Below are 13,611 nucleotides of genomic sequence, written 5' to 3' on the forward strand. Positions count from 1 at the left end.
AAGGATATTTTTGACTACAGTAGAATAAAAACAAACTGAATATTTGTTTTAAGGTAATGGTGACTGAACACTTGTTCTGCAACTGATTGACTGTTTTTTTGTGTTTTGCTCATTTCAGAGAAGATGTTCCACCTCCAAAGAGTCGCAGCTCTACAGCTCGCAGCTACATCGGCAGCAATCGTTCTTCCCTGGGCTCAATGTCTCCCTCCAACATGGAAGGATATACCAAAACTCCATATAGCCAAGTCCCAAGTGAAGACTTTGAACGTGCTCCTACTCAAACCCCAGCCTTTGCACCTTCAAAGGTAGCTGCACCTAATTTAAGTAGAATGGGAGCTGTTCCTGTGATGATTCCAGCACAAAGCAAAGATGGGTCGATAGTATAAAATATTATTAATTTAAAAGCTGTTTTTTTAAAGTGTTCATTGTAAGTATTAGAGAAAAATATTGTGTTTCATCCCTCATTTAAACACTGGCATGAAATTTTCCTTGAAGAAAATATACAAGTGAGTTTGAAAAGCCACCAATTCTCATGTTTAATTTTAAACTTATTTGCATATGATAGTTGAACTATTTGCTAAAAACGCTGAAGTTCATAAATAAATATCGGACACTGAAGGTATTTGGACCTCTGGTAGGTTGCTGAGGAGGTTCTGACACTGTCAGCTAATGTACAGTTCTGAATGTGTAACAGTGAGACACAGGTGAGAAGTAACAAAAGCATTTCATGTGTAGACCATGAAGTTTCTCAGAGTTCCTGAGACTTTATTCTCAGTTGTGGAATAAGAGAAATATTTTAACTTGGCTACTGTCTGGTATAGTTGCAGGGGGCTGAAATACCAAGGATGACTTTGAATTCTGTTCAAATTGAGTGTTTATGTGGTTCTTTAACCTGATGATGTTTGTTTGGAGTGCTGGAGCTCTATTTGACTTATTTGTCAGGGGCAGACAGTCATTTGATTGGTTCAATTAATTTAATTTAATCTGTTCTGAATTTAAAAGGGCAATGAGCAGAAGGGTGACAGAAAACCTTGCAAATTCTTTGAAACACAAATTTTTTACAATAACTAGTTCTGGTCCTGTCAGATAACTTTATAGTTATGTTATTTGATGCAAGAAGTCCTATCAGATTGTTGGTAGAGGTATCTAAGCTCTAAAATTTACAGACCAACTGTTACTGTCACAGTAAGAATGAGTAAATGTATCTTTACATAGGTCTTTAAGTTAGTTGTACCTTGCATTTTCCAATGCCTGGTTAGATACTACGGCAGTGCTCTTAGTTTTTTTTCCAAAGCAATTTCCTAGAAGCTGTATGGGGATTTGATGAAACTTGTTTTAAGTAACTGGTATTTGATGTCTGTCCTCTTCCTCTAACCATTGTGGAAACAACTTTTTTTTTATGCCCCTAAGCAGTAGTCAGTCCTTGTTCAAGATGCTAATGTCTGGCTGTATGAATTTGCAAGGAGTTCAAAACTCATTTTTTATTGCCTCTTTAACAACCCTAAATATACTGAACCAATGTTCAGGCTGTGGAGAGCAAGTGTTTCATGTAACTGAGAGAAAACAATTACCCAGAATTGTTGATATAAATCTCATGTTGCAAGATTGAAAACGCTTCTTCCCAATTTTGCAAACTTAAAGCAATACAGGAGAAACACAACAATTCCTTGTCTTACTTTCACATGCATTTAATGACTTCTGGTAGCTTCTAATGACTGTTGTTATATACCTGCAAAAGCTCCATTTAAAACTCTGTACAGTCTGAATCTGTGAATTCTTCCTTTCTTCCTGTTTTCTACCTTCTTTGTCTTGTGCTGTGGAGCAGGTGGGGGAGAGTTCTTTTAGCTGACTCTAGCTAGAGATGTTGAACTGCAAGGTATTTTGGAAAACTGTAAGTTCATTACAGTATGTGCACTGATGTTGATGAAGGAAATATCTGAATAGCCTGTTGAAAGATTTTAGGATTATTTGTGTGTAGCAACAGTAAGAGAAAACAACATTAACCCAGACTTCTAGGTTTAGTATCTGCTTATCTGTAGCTGCCTATACATCTGTGATGAATTATTTGGCTTACTACTAAATGTTTGTCTTATCTGTAAATAGGTGCACAATTTTTGGCTGGCACTATTAATGTAAAGAAATTTCCCTGCCCATGGCAGTGGTTGTTACAAGGTCATCTTTAAGCTCCTTACAACCTAAACAATTTCATGATTTTAACATACCCTTCATACTGAATTTAGAAACTTGAATGGCTATTAAGTAATATAGAGTTAGTTTTACACATTTGGGACTTTTTTAGATTGTAAACTGATACTGTTAGAGATCAGATTTTTTATCTTTCATGTGTGCCTTGTCAATAAAATTTGCCTGATTGTAACTTCAGTTTTTATTAAATTTCTGGTGCCTAAACATACTGTATGAACAGGTGCTTAGATGATGGTACAGTTCTTAAAACATGACACTGTGATCTGATTTCTTGATTCTTATGTACTATTTATACCTCTTCATGCCTATTTTTGGATGTGAACTTCAGTGTCTCTCTCTCTGTATTGTTCTGTATTTCAAAATGTCATTTAACTCCTTCAATTGCTAATTATGATGCAAGTGTTTGTGTTCCTGTAAGCTCTTCAGTTGTTGTACCAATGAGAGAGATGATTGACTTTCATTTATGTGGTAAATAATAGGCTTAGTAAATGTGCCAAACATAGCTTCTGAAGAACTATAGATGAGGGGACATGTTTTTGCATCCAATTATTGTGATAGAAGAGACTTCCAAGATGTAAATCATACACTGATTGTTTACCTTGAAACTAAGGCCTTTCTTAATGAAAAGGGTATAGTTACTACAAATACAAGTTGAGTGCTAGACTAAAGTGAATCACAGACTGTGAGAGAGCTATAAACCCAAGGAACCAGGCAGCAAACCTACTAAATTTGGTTCTAAGCCGTCTGTGGGCCTATGTGTGTTTGAGGGTTTTTTTAAATTAATTTTTCCTTTTGGTTTGTTTTTGGTTTGGCCTGAGACCCTGTAACTTACAGTCAGGTAAGCCCTAGAACACTCAAACTCAGAAACCTGTCTCAGTAAAGCACACGGAGCAGAGTTTACACATGCTTGATGCTCTGTCAGCTTGTGCAAAATAATAAATGGGCAGAAGAACAGCCTGATGTGCCCTCCGAGCCTGGCTGTTAGGCTTAGCAGCCTTGACAGTGTCTGTCTATTTATGTAATTGCATAGAAAAATGAAAGAAATGGAATCTGACACAGTCCTTATCTGAAATATAGAACCTCTGACTTGGGGTAAACTCTGCCTCAAGTTGCTATCATCATGCCTTTTTGGGTGGATGCAACACTACTATGAAAACATAATACTGCTACTATAAATTATTTCTTTTGTCACTAGATTGTTCACTTACACTGGATTATGATTCTCAAAAGCAGCTACTATATTTTAACAATAATTTCTAGCCGTGTGGGAGATTAACTGGTTAAACATATGAGGTGTCTGATGTGCCAGAGAGCTCTGCTGACAGAACAGTTTTAGAAAGTAATGGCAGCTGATATACCAGTTAGGAGGTGGCATTTTTAAAGTCTCATTTTGTTAAAAAAAAAGGGGGGGGAAAGGGGAGGGAGGGTGGTACCATTGTGTAAATACTCTAAGTGAGCTCAAGAAACCTCTAGTTAATGTCATGACTGTAAACTTGCCTGTTGAGGACTACTATATATAGAAAGAAACCCCTCAATTTTAGCATGGTGTGAATAAAGTGTTAGATTTGTAATACTGTAGAGGTTACGTAACACTTGTCCATACATTACAAGAGTTTTCATCAACTTTCTGCAGTGGGTATTTAAAGATACTTGTGTGAAACTTCCTTCCCTAAGAACAAATACTTCTTCCAAAACTGTGTGGTGCACAGAAATGCCTTGTTGGAGGGGTAAAACATGACTTTTGAAAGAAATGTACAATGCATACGTCTTTCTCAGCTCTTGATAGTCTCATTCATATTAGATGTATGCTTCCTGTTTAATAGTGCAAGTAAGACTTCTGAATTGCAAGTTTTTATGTAATGCTGAATATTGTATATTACTGGTTTCCATGACAAGCTTTTAGTTTTGTTCTGAGCAGTGTATATATTCTGGATCACTCTAGGTCTTTGTTCAGTCTAAAGATATTATGCTATTTGTGTCACTTAAACCTTGTTTTATACACTTGATAGGTGCTTTTTGGGGCCCTTTGTTGAATAATCCCCTAGCACTGAGGCATAGCTCAGCTGAAATCAGAGCAATAACAACTTCCTGGGATCCAAAATGTTACAATGTTACATTACATTTCTCATGCACAAAGCATGGACTTTGAACATTGATATGAATTTCAGTATGAGGTTTTTATATTCACACTTTTGGGGGAATTGTATTTTAAAATACAGGTATTGTGAGTGAATTTGTAAAAAAAAAAAAAAACCGAAATCCAAAATTTTAAAATGCTATAATTCCATGACAGACTTGTGTACTTTTTGAAATAAAACTGTTGGAGAAAACAGTAGTCTGTCTTTATTTTAAAGCAGCACTTGTATATGTCTTCAGCTTTTTCTTTATGTAATTGGAAGTGAGCTAATAAATATGACTGTGTATACCATGCTGGCATTAATAATTTTATTTATTGCTTCCCCCCTCCCCACCCCCTTCCAAGGCAAATAAAACGTTAGATATTTTAAAATATTCACTTTTATGTGGGGTTTTTAATTGTAGGTATAGTTATTCTGAAACATAAGCCTGGAAACGAACTTTAGATTTCATCCCTCTTTATTTTAGGTAGAACTAAAAATTCCTGAAATTGATTAATCTTTGCCCTTTAAAGTTCAAACAAGCAGGTTGACAGCACTCAAAGTATGTTGATAAAATGCTCGGGGGTTTTAGTGTTAATGTGTTAATTTGCATCTCTTTCAATTTCGATGAAGCTGACTCTGGATACTCTGCACTGCTTGGCCTTGCAAGCCAACTGATTATTGTCCTTGTCATTTTACCTGAGATTAATGTGATTTCTCCAGTGTCATCTCGGGTGGAGATCCAAAGTCTGGCATGGGCTCTATCTGCATTAATGGCATGTATTAAGTTCATATAGTTGGAGGCATAATTGACTACATTTGCTCATAACATGTGCGTGTTCATATGTTATAGCACATGCCTATCTTGATATATTAATGTGTTCTGGGCCAGGTCAGATGTTCCAGTGAACATCATCTTTATATACATAAAAAATCCAATATATATGTGCACAAGCATGTGAAGTTAAGTGGAGTACTGGTGAATAAACCTCTAGGATTTTTTTTAAATTTCAAATTAAGAATCATGCTTAAATGCCAAAAGAAACCTAATAGAAATGGAAGTTCAGATTTGTCTCTATTTATAGAGTTCTAAGAAACCTTTCTTACACTCTTTTTAACATTCATGTCAAGACTTGGGAAAGGATGGAAGTGTTGAACTTAGGGTGGCAGTTTTGTCACAGATGGCTCTTGCATGCCTCAGCTGCTCCTCAGGTCTTTTATGTGGAGAATAGGTGACCATGAACCAGAAGCTGAGTACTACCTCCAGCTTGACTGTGGAATTCCAGCAAAACAGCTAGAACTTTCCTGAGTGTCCTGACAGAACAGAGGGCACTCAGCACCTGGTAGCTCTACAGAACCTCTGTGGTCCTTCATGTGTGTCTTAGGCAATGCCTTGGAAAAAGTGTCATAAAAGGTCTGGCTGTTGGTTTGTTTCTCTGAACATCTTGGCTGTGTCTTTTGAACTTACTGTCTCTAATTTGTTTCCCTGATGTTGAGTTGTTTCAAAGCTCTATGACAATACTGGTAGGCAATTAATTGCTAGGCTCTTTTAAAAAGCAGATAATGACAGCAACTTAGCCTTGATTCCTATCTGTAAAATTCATAAAGTGCAGTCGCTTGTAAAGAAAATAGCTGATTAAGTAGCAGAAGTAAGAAGAGGATGAAACAAAGCTATGAATGTTGCCTACCTTTCCAAATGTCAGCTTATTCTAAAACTACTTTTAGCTTGTGTATGACCATCGGTGATTTCTCAAGACATAAAAACTTACATCTTAATATAAAAATATGTGTACTTGAGTTGCAATGATTCTGCTGCTCTTCCTAATTTGCTTTAGGCTTTTTACGGAATGGTGCAGGCACAGCTACCAGGAGAAGAATATGAACCTTTAATTTTATAAAATAACCACTCTGGCAGAAAACTAGCCTGGAGGATTGTGTTATCCCTGCTTCTGATTTCCATTCAAAGTCAAGTTTCTGGAAATAGGGAGCCTTTAAGTATCTTCTGATTTTTAGATTGTTGGAAATCAAAGTCAGTGTCACCGTCATAAGTTGGTATTTTGAAGACTTCAGCTTTCAGCTGTCAAAGCACTGGTCAGGTTGCTTTGGATATGCAAAATCAGTAGTATTTAGTGGTAGCAGTTCCTATTTAGGTCCTCATTTTTAGTAAAGCCTCTTTTGGTCAATGCTGTCTAGAGAAACAGATGAAGGGCAATTGTACCATATTATTTGGGAAAAAAAGCAGTGCAATTCATACAGGAACATGCATGATGCCAGGGTTGATGGATAGAGGGAGGGAGGGGGAGCAGCTTTGTAAGGAAGTTGAGCTTGTTGATTACACAACTTGATTATGTAACAGTTTTAAAAAGTGGCAATATTAGAAGAGACATTAGCAAAGATAAAATGATGTGCTTTCAGATGTTAATCTCATTTTTTCTTAGGGGGAAAACCTCTGGAGGCAGTGTGTCCGCTGGGAAGCGCAGGGAGCTGCGTGATGCCTTGACAGTTGTCCCACTTCCAGGGCTGAATGCTGTGGCTCTGGGGAGCTGCAGGCAGGGCAGAAGCTGAGTGCTGTACCTGAAGGGTATTGTACTCTCCTTCCCAGAGAATTTTTCCTAATTGCAAACTGGAGAGAGCAAAGCAGTGAGTCTGATCAGTTTCTGTGGAATGGGAATTCTGGAAGCAAGCATGAACTTTCTAACTTCTTGAAACCTTTCCCTACTCTGGTTTGTAGCAAGATCTGGCTTAGGGGCCTCAAGACAAAACATTTTTGCATTCAGAGTTGCTTATGTAGCCAGCATACCTTCACTGCTTAAGTTGCAGAGCTTTGTACGCTGCCTACCATCCATAATTTCTGCAGGTGATGACTCTGGTTATATTATTACTAACAGTACTGTGTAAGGAAGCAGAAGAAAGTAGATTCTCCTGAACCCTTCAAACAGGGCAAATGGTGACAGCTCAGCTTTTTGGTGCTCTGGGCACAAACATCTCCAGGTGTGTGGTGGTCACTTGGTTTGCTATGAAGGAGTACTGAATCAGATGGTAAAGAGCTATAAAAGTAATTTAGTGCCATTACTAAATAGGTTCCAATTATGTCAGGTTCTGTGTGAGTAGGAAAGCAACTTGAGCTTCTGTTTCTTGTGGCCAGTTACTGCTGTACAAGTGAAACAACACCTCTCTACAACTTGTGACTCGTCCTGGTCAGTGATTTGTAATTGAAACTATTATCCCACCCAGGGATCTGAATCTCCCTGTTTTCTGTCACTAGGTAATATTTTACCTATGAGACAGTAGTTGGGATTAGTCAGATATCAAGGAAGTTATATTGTGCAGCAGAGCATTTGTTCCCAATCTTTAAGGGCTCTGATTGCAGTCCCAGCCACTCACAGATGACTCCTCAGGCAGCTGAGTGGGTGGTGTTTCGAAGAAACTATTTGCTGAAGTCAAAACACTTGTGCTATGCCTTACTTAGCTGTAGGAGATCCAGATAAAATTAATTTCGGATTTCTGTTTCCCGGTACAATAGCTCAGGTGGGAGGGAAGCCGATACCTCAGACTAGGAATAAAGGCAACTGGTGGGAATACATAACACTACTGAATTGTTTTGCCTGCTAAAGGAGATGCCAGTTCTGGGGCACAGCTGGTGGTTTGTGAAACATGTCAAAAAGCTTATGTTGTGGCTGCTAGCACTGCACTTCTCCAGATAAATAAAATGCCCTTCCACGTCACATCCAATCCTGTAACTGTCAAGACCAGAAACCGTTCATCTCATCTGTAAAATACAAAATACAGATTGCAATTAGTTTATTTTCACATATTCTTCTTTCTTGTTGGTACATGAGAAAAATTCAGCATTACTAAAAGGACACCTCTTGAAATGAAATGTTTGGTTTTGCCCTGGTTTCGTCCTTGTACTCTGTAATTCAAAATGAAGTTGCTTAGGCATTGCAATATCTTTTGCTTCTGACTTGACTTGTGGTTTGGGTGACCTCTTTAGGTGGCCTATTTAAATTTAATGATCTTGTATTCCTGTTTAAGATGGGAAAACTCACTGTGTTTAAAACATAGAACTTCAAAAAACAACAAAAAAAAAAGCTGTAGATTCCCATACTGTCTCCAGCCCATTTGGAAAAAAAAAATATGGCTAAATGTAAGTGCTTTGTATGGAATCAGAGTAATAAATGTTGTGTTTGGGAATTATGAGGGTTCCCCATGGCTGATGCTTTTGCAGCCTCTGTCCCCATCTCTCTGTGCCTAAATGTGACTGACTGTATGGTGCTCTGCAGTGACTTTCCGAGAGTGTTTTCCAGTAGAAAGCTGAGGAACCTTCTAAGGTGCCAGATGGTTATTTTCTTTTTGTTTACTCAGGAAAATAATTGAGAAATCTGCATCAGTTAAAAATTTTTTTAATAAGTTCTAACAAAAAGCTCTAGAAATGTACAGTTGAGTTATGAATGTAATTTTTGATAGGTTTTAACAGTTGTGATGAGAAACACTATATCATCTGTACACACACTGTTGCTAGGATTGAAGTACATACTTCAACATCCCTTTTATTTACCAAAAAAATAGGTGCAATTGTTGCCCAGGTGCCTAGTATGAAGCAGATCTTAGAGTTACTCATTAAAGTGTCAATATTTTTCAGACTGAATTTAAAGTCACCATCGCTGGTTCTTCATTTGCAGCTCATTTAGAGAAAAAAAGTTCTCAGCTCGATCATCAATGTGTCTGTTGGTTTCCATTTAGCAGCAAGACAATGAAAATTGTGATTCTTGTGTAGATAACCGACAGCTGTGATCTTGCTAGATTTGCATACTTGAAAGGCATCAAAGTTCTAGACAGCAATTTTATGGTTTTAAAATCAAGGTTGTGTTGCTACTTGAAGTATTTTAGGTTTATTATTTTAAGTATGATCTTTGCATATCTGAACTGGGTGGGCAGGCAGGAATCTCAACCAACCCACTAAAATCCTTTATTCCTAGATGAAAGGGCTGGAAGAAGGGTTACAGCCTTTATGCTCAGCAGTCCCTTTGGTTGCCTATTAGAAATGAACATAATTTCCCTGCCCCTGGTGTTACCTGAGCAAGCTGGGATTTCAACTGACAGTGACAATTGGGTCATTACATTCTACATGTGAATTTAATTCTGTCAACATCTCATGTCTGTGCCAGCCATATGAGCTGGTGCATTTGCTGCTGGCTTTATCGTTTGTACATGGGGGGAAAATTGCTGAACATGCAAGGAGGCTGAGGGCATCCTTAATGCCTGACGTGGCTGACAGGATAGAATAAAATATAGTAATAAAAACAATAACAAAAGAATCCAAAGGCAAAGGAGCCTGATTAACAAGCTGGAGAATTAGGGTTGATGTTCTGGCTCTGTCATGACTTAGCTGAGAGGTGTTTTTTTTTTTTATTTATTTTTATTTTCTACTGACATATCCTCTTCTTTCATCATCTCTAATAGCTGTTAGAATGGAGCATTCTGTTGACTCTTGGTGACTTTTGGAACTAGGATTTCCCATTGCACTGCCATTTGTTTTTAAAGCTATCCTTGGCAAGGGTTTTTGCTATCCTTTTCAGTCTTCACCAGATGTCCATCTAGTACTTTCTTTCCATTTCTTTCATAATCCTAGGAGACTTTGAAATAGATGTATTTAAAGACTGTTACCTTGATGAGACCATCTGCAGTTGTCTCTCTCCCCTGCTGCTTCCAGTTTTTTAATTCTGTCCTGACAGCAGTCACTCTTCCAGTACTTCTGCTGCTCCTTGAGTATTTCAGGTTGTAGGAAAAATAATAGTTGCACAGATCCCATTATGGGGCTTCCTGAGGGTGAAAGATCCCCCAAAGCATTGCCAATGCAAGGGAAAGTGTCCTCATCACTCCATTTGATACTCCCTCAGCACCTTTTCCCTGCTGCTCACTGCAGGTGTCTTGGAAGGTATTCTCAAAGTGAGATAATGGAAATACAGATGTATTTGTTGTTTTGAGTACTTCCTTCACCATTACTGACATTAGAGGTGCCTAACCCTGTGTGTGACAGGCTGAGATACAACCAGAGAGGTGGAAAGCTCCTTAGCATCACTGGCCCTGGTGTTTGGTGTTTCAAACTCCTTGCCTACAGCCTGGCCTTCCTCTTTCTATCACATGCTGCCTTTTTATTCCTGTCTGTGGTATGGATTTCACTACTGGAGCCAGACAGAGTTTTAGGCAGGTTTTTCTTTTTTTCTGAGCGTGGTATGTTGCTTTTGATCATGCTTTTGTGAAGGGTCATTGTTTTTACTGTCACTTTCTGTCATATTTTCTGTTCCCAGCCAGTTTTCCTTGTCACTGCTTTAGGCATTAGGCACTTTAAACTACATTTATACATTTATACCCCTGGTTTTCCAGCTTAAACTTAATGGGGTTATGGTTGCAAGTACCTGGGCAGACAGTAGTTTCTTATTAACTGATAGTTTTTCTTGCACGATCCAAAGGACTTAGCACATCTTGTTTATAAGCTCCAACACTGGAGGGGTGGATGTTTTCAATTTTTTTATTATTATTATTTATTTATTCTTTATCACAGCTGCACAAACAGCCTCTAACTACATGCTAAGGTTCACTTGCCAGACTGCATTTTTCTTTATTTAATATTTCTTTTTTACTGCTAGAGATTTGCTTGGATGAGAAGGAAAGGAAAAGAAAATCAAGACTGAAAGTATCAGGGCAGTGCAGCAAGGGAGAACAGATTGTGTTTGCCTTTCTAGCTCATTTAAGCATCAGATTTTGAAAACATTTGCTTTTCCAAACAACAGGGGTATCAAGAACTATTCCCCTGTCCCAGCTCTTCTCTGTGTGCCACGTAGCAGAATTTTCTCCATAAGCAGGGTATGCTAATTTTCTCTTGACTTGTTCATAAAATGGAGCAAAGAGGAGTTTGATGGAGACACACCATTACATGAACCCCTGCTTGCACCCCCGAGAAAAGCTGGATTTATACATGTTTTGGAGTGTTAAGAGCACTGTTTCTTCAGGCTCTTCCAGCAGAATGTGATAGGATGAACTATGTGTGGAGCAGCTAAACTTTATTTAGAAGGCATATGTTTGCTAATTATTAACTTGAGAAATATAAATGAAAGAGGTAGGAAATAGAAGCATTATGCAATCCATGGTGCAAAGACAGGAATACAGAAAGGATGTTTCTTGCCTCAGTGTTCAGTCCCAATTAATGAGTCTCTTAATATTCCCTTCAATAATTATGTAAACAATAGCAGAATGAAGTTCAGAGAACAGCAGGTTCTCATGACAGGTGATAGCTTGAAATAGAAAGAAGCCAAAGGTCATGATTTCCAGCCAAGCAGAACTTGGTGCTGCTTTGAGTTTCTCTTCCAAGCAAAGTTTTGGGAAGGCACTCGTTTCCTTTTACTGTTACATGCAACTGGAAGATTCCATTCGATGTGTAATTCTAATTGCAGTGTGACAGTGTGCAAGGAAGAAAGTGAGCTGTTGCAGAAATAGCCTGAGTCAGTTGTTTTAATTACTGCTCTCATGGAGAAATTATTGTGTCATTGAAGCACGTCCTAAAAATCTGTGAGGATGGGTGTAATTATACAAAGGCCTGTAATAAGCTGAAATTCAGTAAGAAAATGAGATGTTTCCAGTAAACACAATACAATCCATATACATTTGTGGATTATTAGTTAGGAAGAGTTGTTTTCTGGTGTATTATCATGTTTGCAAAATTATTATTGGTGACTGTCAGCAGCATTTAGGTAAAGGCAGCATGTAAAAAGTGCATTTTGCAGCATGGAGATGTGGCAAAAATGATGAGTTATCATTTTTCTTACAATACCAGTCTTAGAATATGAACTCAAAGAACATAGAGGTGATAGAGAACTGTAACTGCAACAAAGAATTATTTACTATCTTTGTACAAATTTTATCCCCAGAAAAGTCAGTTACAACAGTCAAGGAACTAGAACTGATTTCTAAAGAAATGGTGAAATGAGCAGGTGTGCAGGTAGGGATGAGGCACTTTGAGAAAACAGAGTGTTCATGGCAGTAAACAACAGAACTGTGTGATTCTTTGACAATGCAAGTTACTGGGATGAAACTTAGGCAAGAGGCATTTAGTGGATTTTGAGAGGTACTTTAAAAGTGCAATGCAGTAGGTATGCACTGGGAAAAATCCATGAGGAACTGAAAATTTCCTGTCGAGTTAAATGTACAGTTATTTGTAGTCCACTGATAAATGGAGTTTTAATTTGCTGCACCACTTCACCTTTTTTGCTGTCAGACACTGGTATAAACCCTGAATCTGAATGACCATGAATTGGGTGATGATCTGAATAGTGCATTTAATTACTGTATGTTGCAGTACCTAGCCTCTTGCTGCTATAGATTAATGATATTCTTTCTTTTTGTAGTATGACATCGCACACAAGATTGGTGACATAACAGTGGTATAAACATGAAGAAACAGGCATCAGTTTTTGCATGACTTTCCAGTATGGTGAAACTGAAGTACATTATGAAATGAAGTGCTGTTTTTTTTTTAACTTGATCTCACTTTAGATTCAAGATTTTTAAGTAGGCTGTATTCAGTTTTGTAAGTACCAAATTTTTTCTTTTTCATATTTTTAATGCAAAGTTTACAGAGCCAGTCCTGACGTTTTTCTTACCATTTTGTGTTTTGAAAAGCGTGCACCATCCCTCCTCTCTGCTTCCCCCACCCCATTCCTGGAGATGCAAAACATTGTGAATTTAACAAAATCAACTCAGGTAGCAGAAATAGAGCCTTAACCAGTGGGATGTTAAAGAGATTGTGATCTGAAATAGAGTAGTTTTGGGTTTTCCTAGCTTTCTGGTCTGCTGATTTCATAAGGAAGCGTGTCATCTATTGAATGCTGTAGTGATACCCATGAGGGCTGACAAACTGTGTGCAAAATGCACTGTGTTTTGAGATTGTATATATTTTGTAACACTTAATAAAACATACTTAAATGTTACAGTTAACACATGCTTCAGCATAATTTGTTAATGCAGGTGGTGTGGTAATTCCTGTCTGTGCACTTCCTTATTCCTCCTGCTCTCCAATTTACCATGCAGGAGTCCATCCAGAGGGAAGAAGAGTATGCTCTTTAAACCAGGCTGGTTATGGGGTCCCTATTGCCTCCTGGAATGTGGAGACTTTGGGCACTGATTTCATAATGAAAATATTAATTTACTTAACCATGTAAGGATGAGACCACTGTAATCTGATCTAATGGACTGGAATTTACCGAGTCAGTTTTGGAGCCTGGTATCCCAC

At 38.0% G+C, this 13,611-nt stretch overlaps 1 protein-coding gene across 2 annotated transcripts in view; it reads left to right on the forward strand.

The window, feature by feature from the left end:
• The window catches only part of CXADR (CXADR Ig-like cell adhesion molecule), a 32,513-nt gene extending 19,197 nt beyond the window's left edge, over window positions 1-13,316 (forward strand). Inside the window, exons 7-8 of one of the 2 annotated variants that reach the window (XM_059872965.1) lie at window positions 119-305; window positions 12,728-13,316. In XM_059872965.1, coding sequence (XP_059728948.1) covers window positions 119-305; window positions 12,728-12,769 — 229 coding nt within the window. In that variant the 3' untranslated portion in view covers window positions 12,770-13,316. Of the gene's footprint in view, window positions 1-118; window positions 4,634-12,727 lie in introns of those variants that run through there. The other variant, XM_059872962.1, reaches the window with a different exon arrangement.
• Window positions 13,317-13,611: the final 295 nt, after the last annotated feature.

The sequence above is a fragment of the Haemorhous mexicanus genome, chromosome 2, assembly GCF_027477595.1.
Source record: "Haemorhous mexicanus isolate bHaeMex1 chromosome 2, bHaeMex1.pri, whole genome shotgun sequence".
Taxonomy (NCBI): Eukaryota; Metazoa; Chordata; class Aves; order Passeriformes; family Fringillidae; genus Haemorhous; species Haemorhous mexicanus.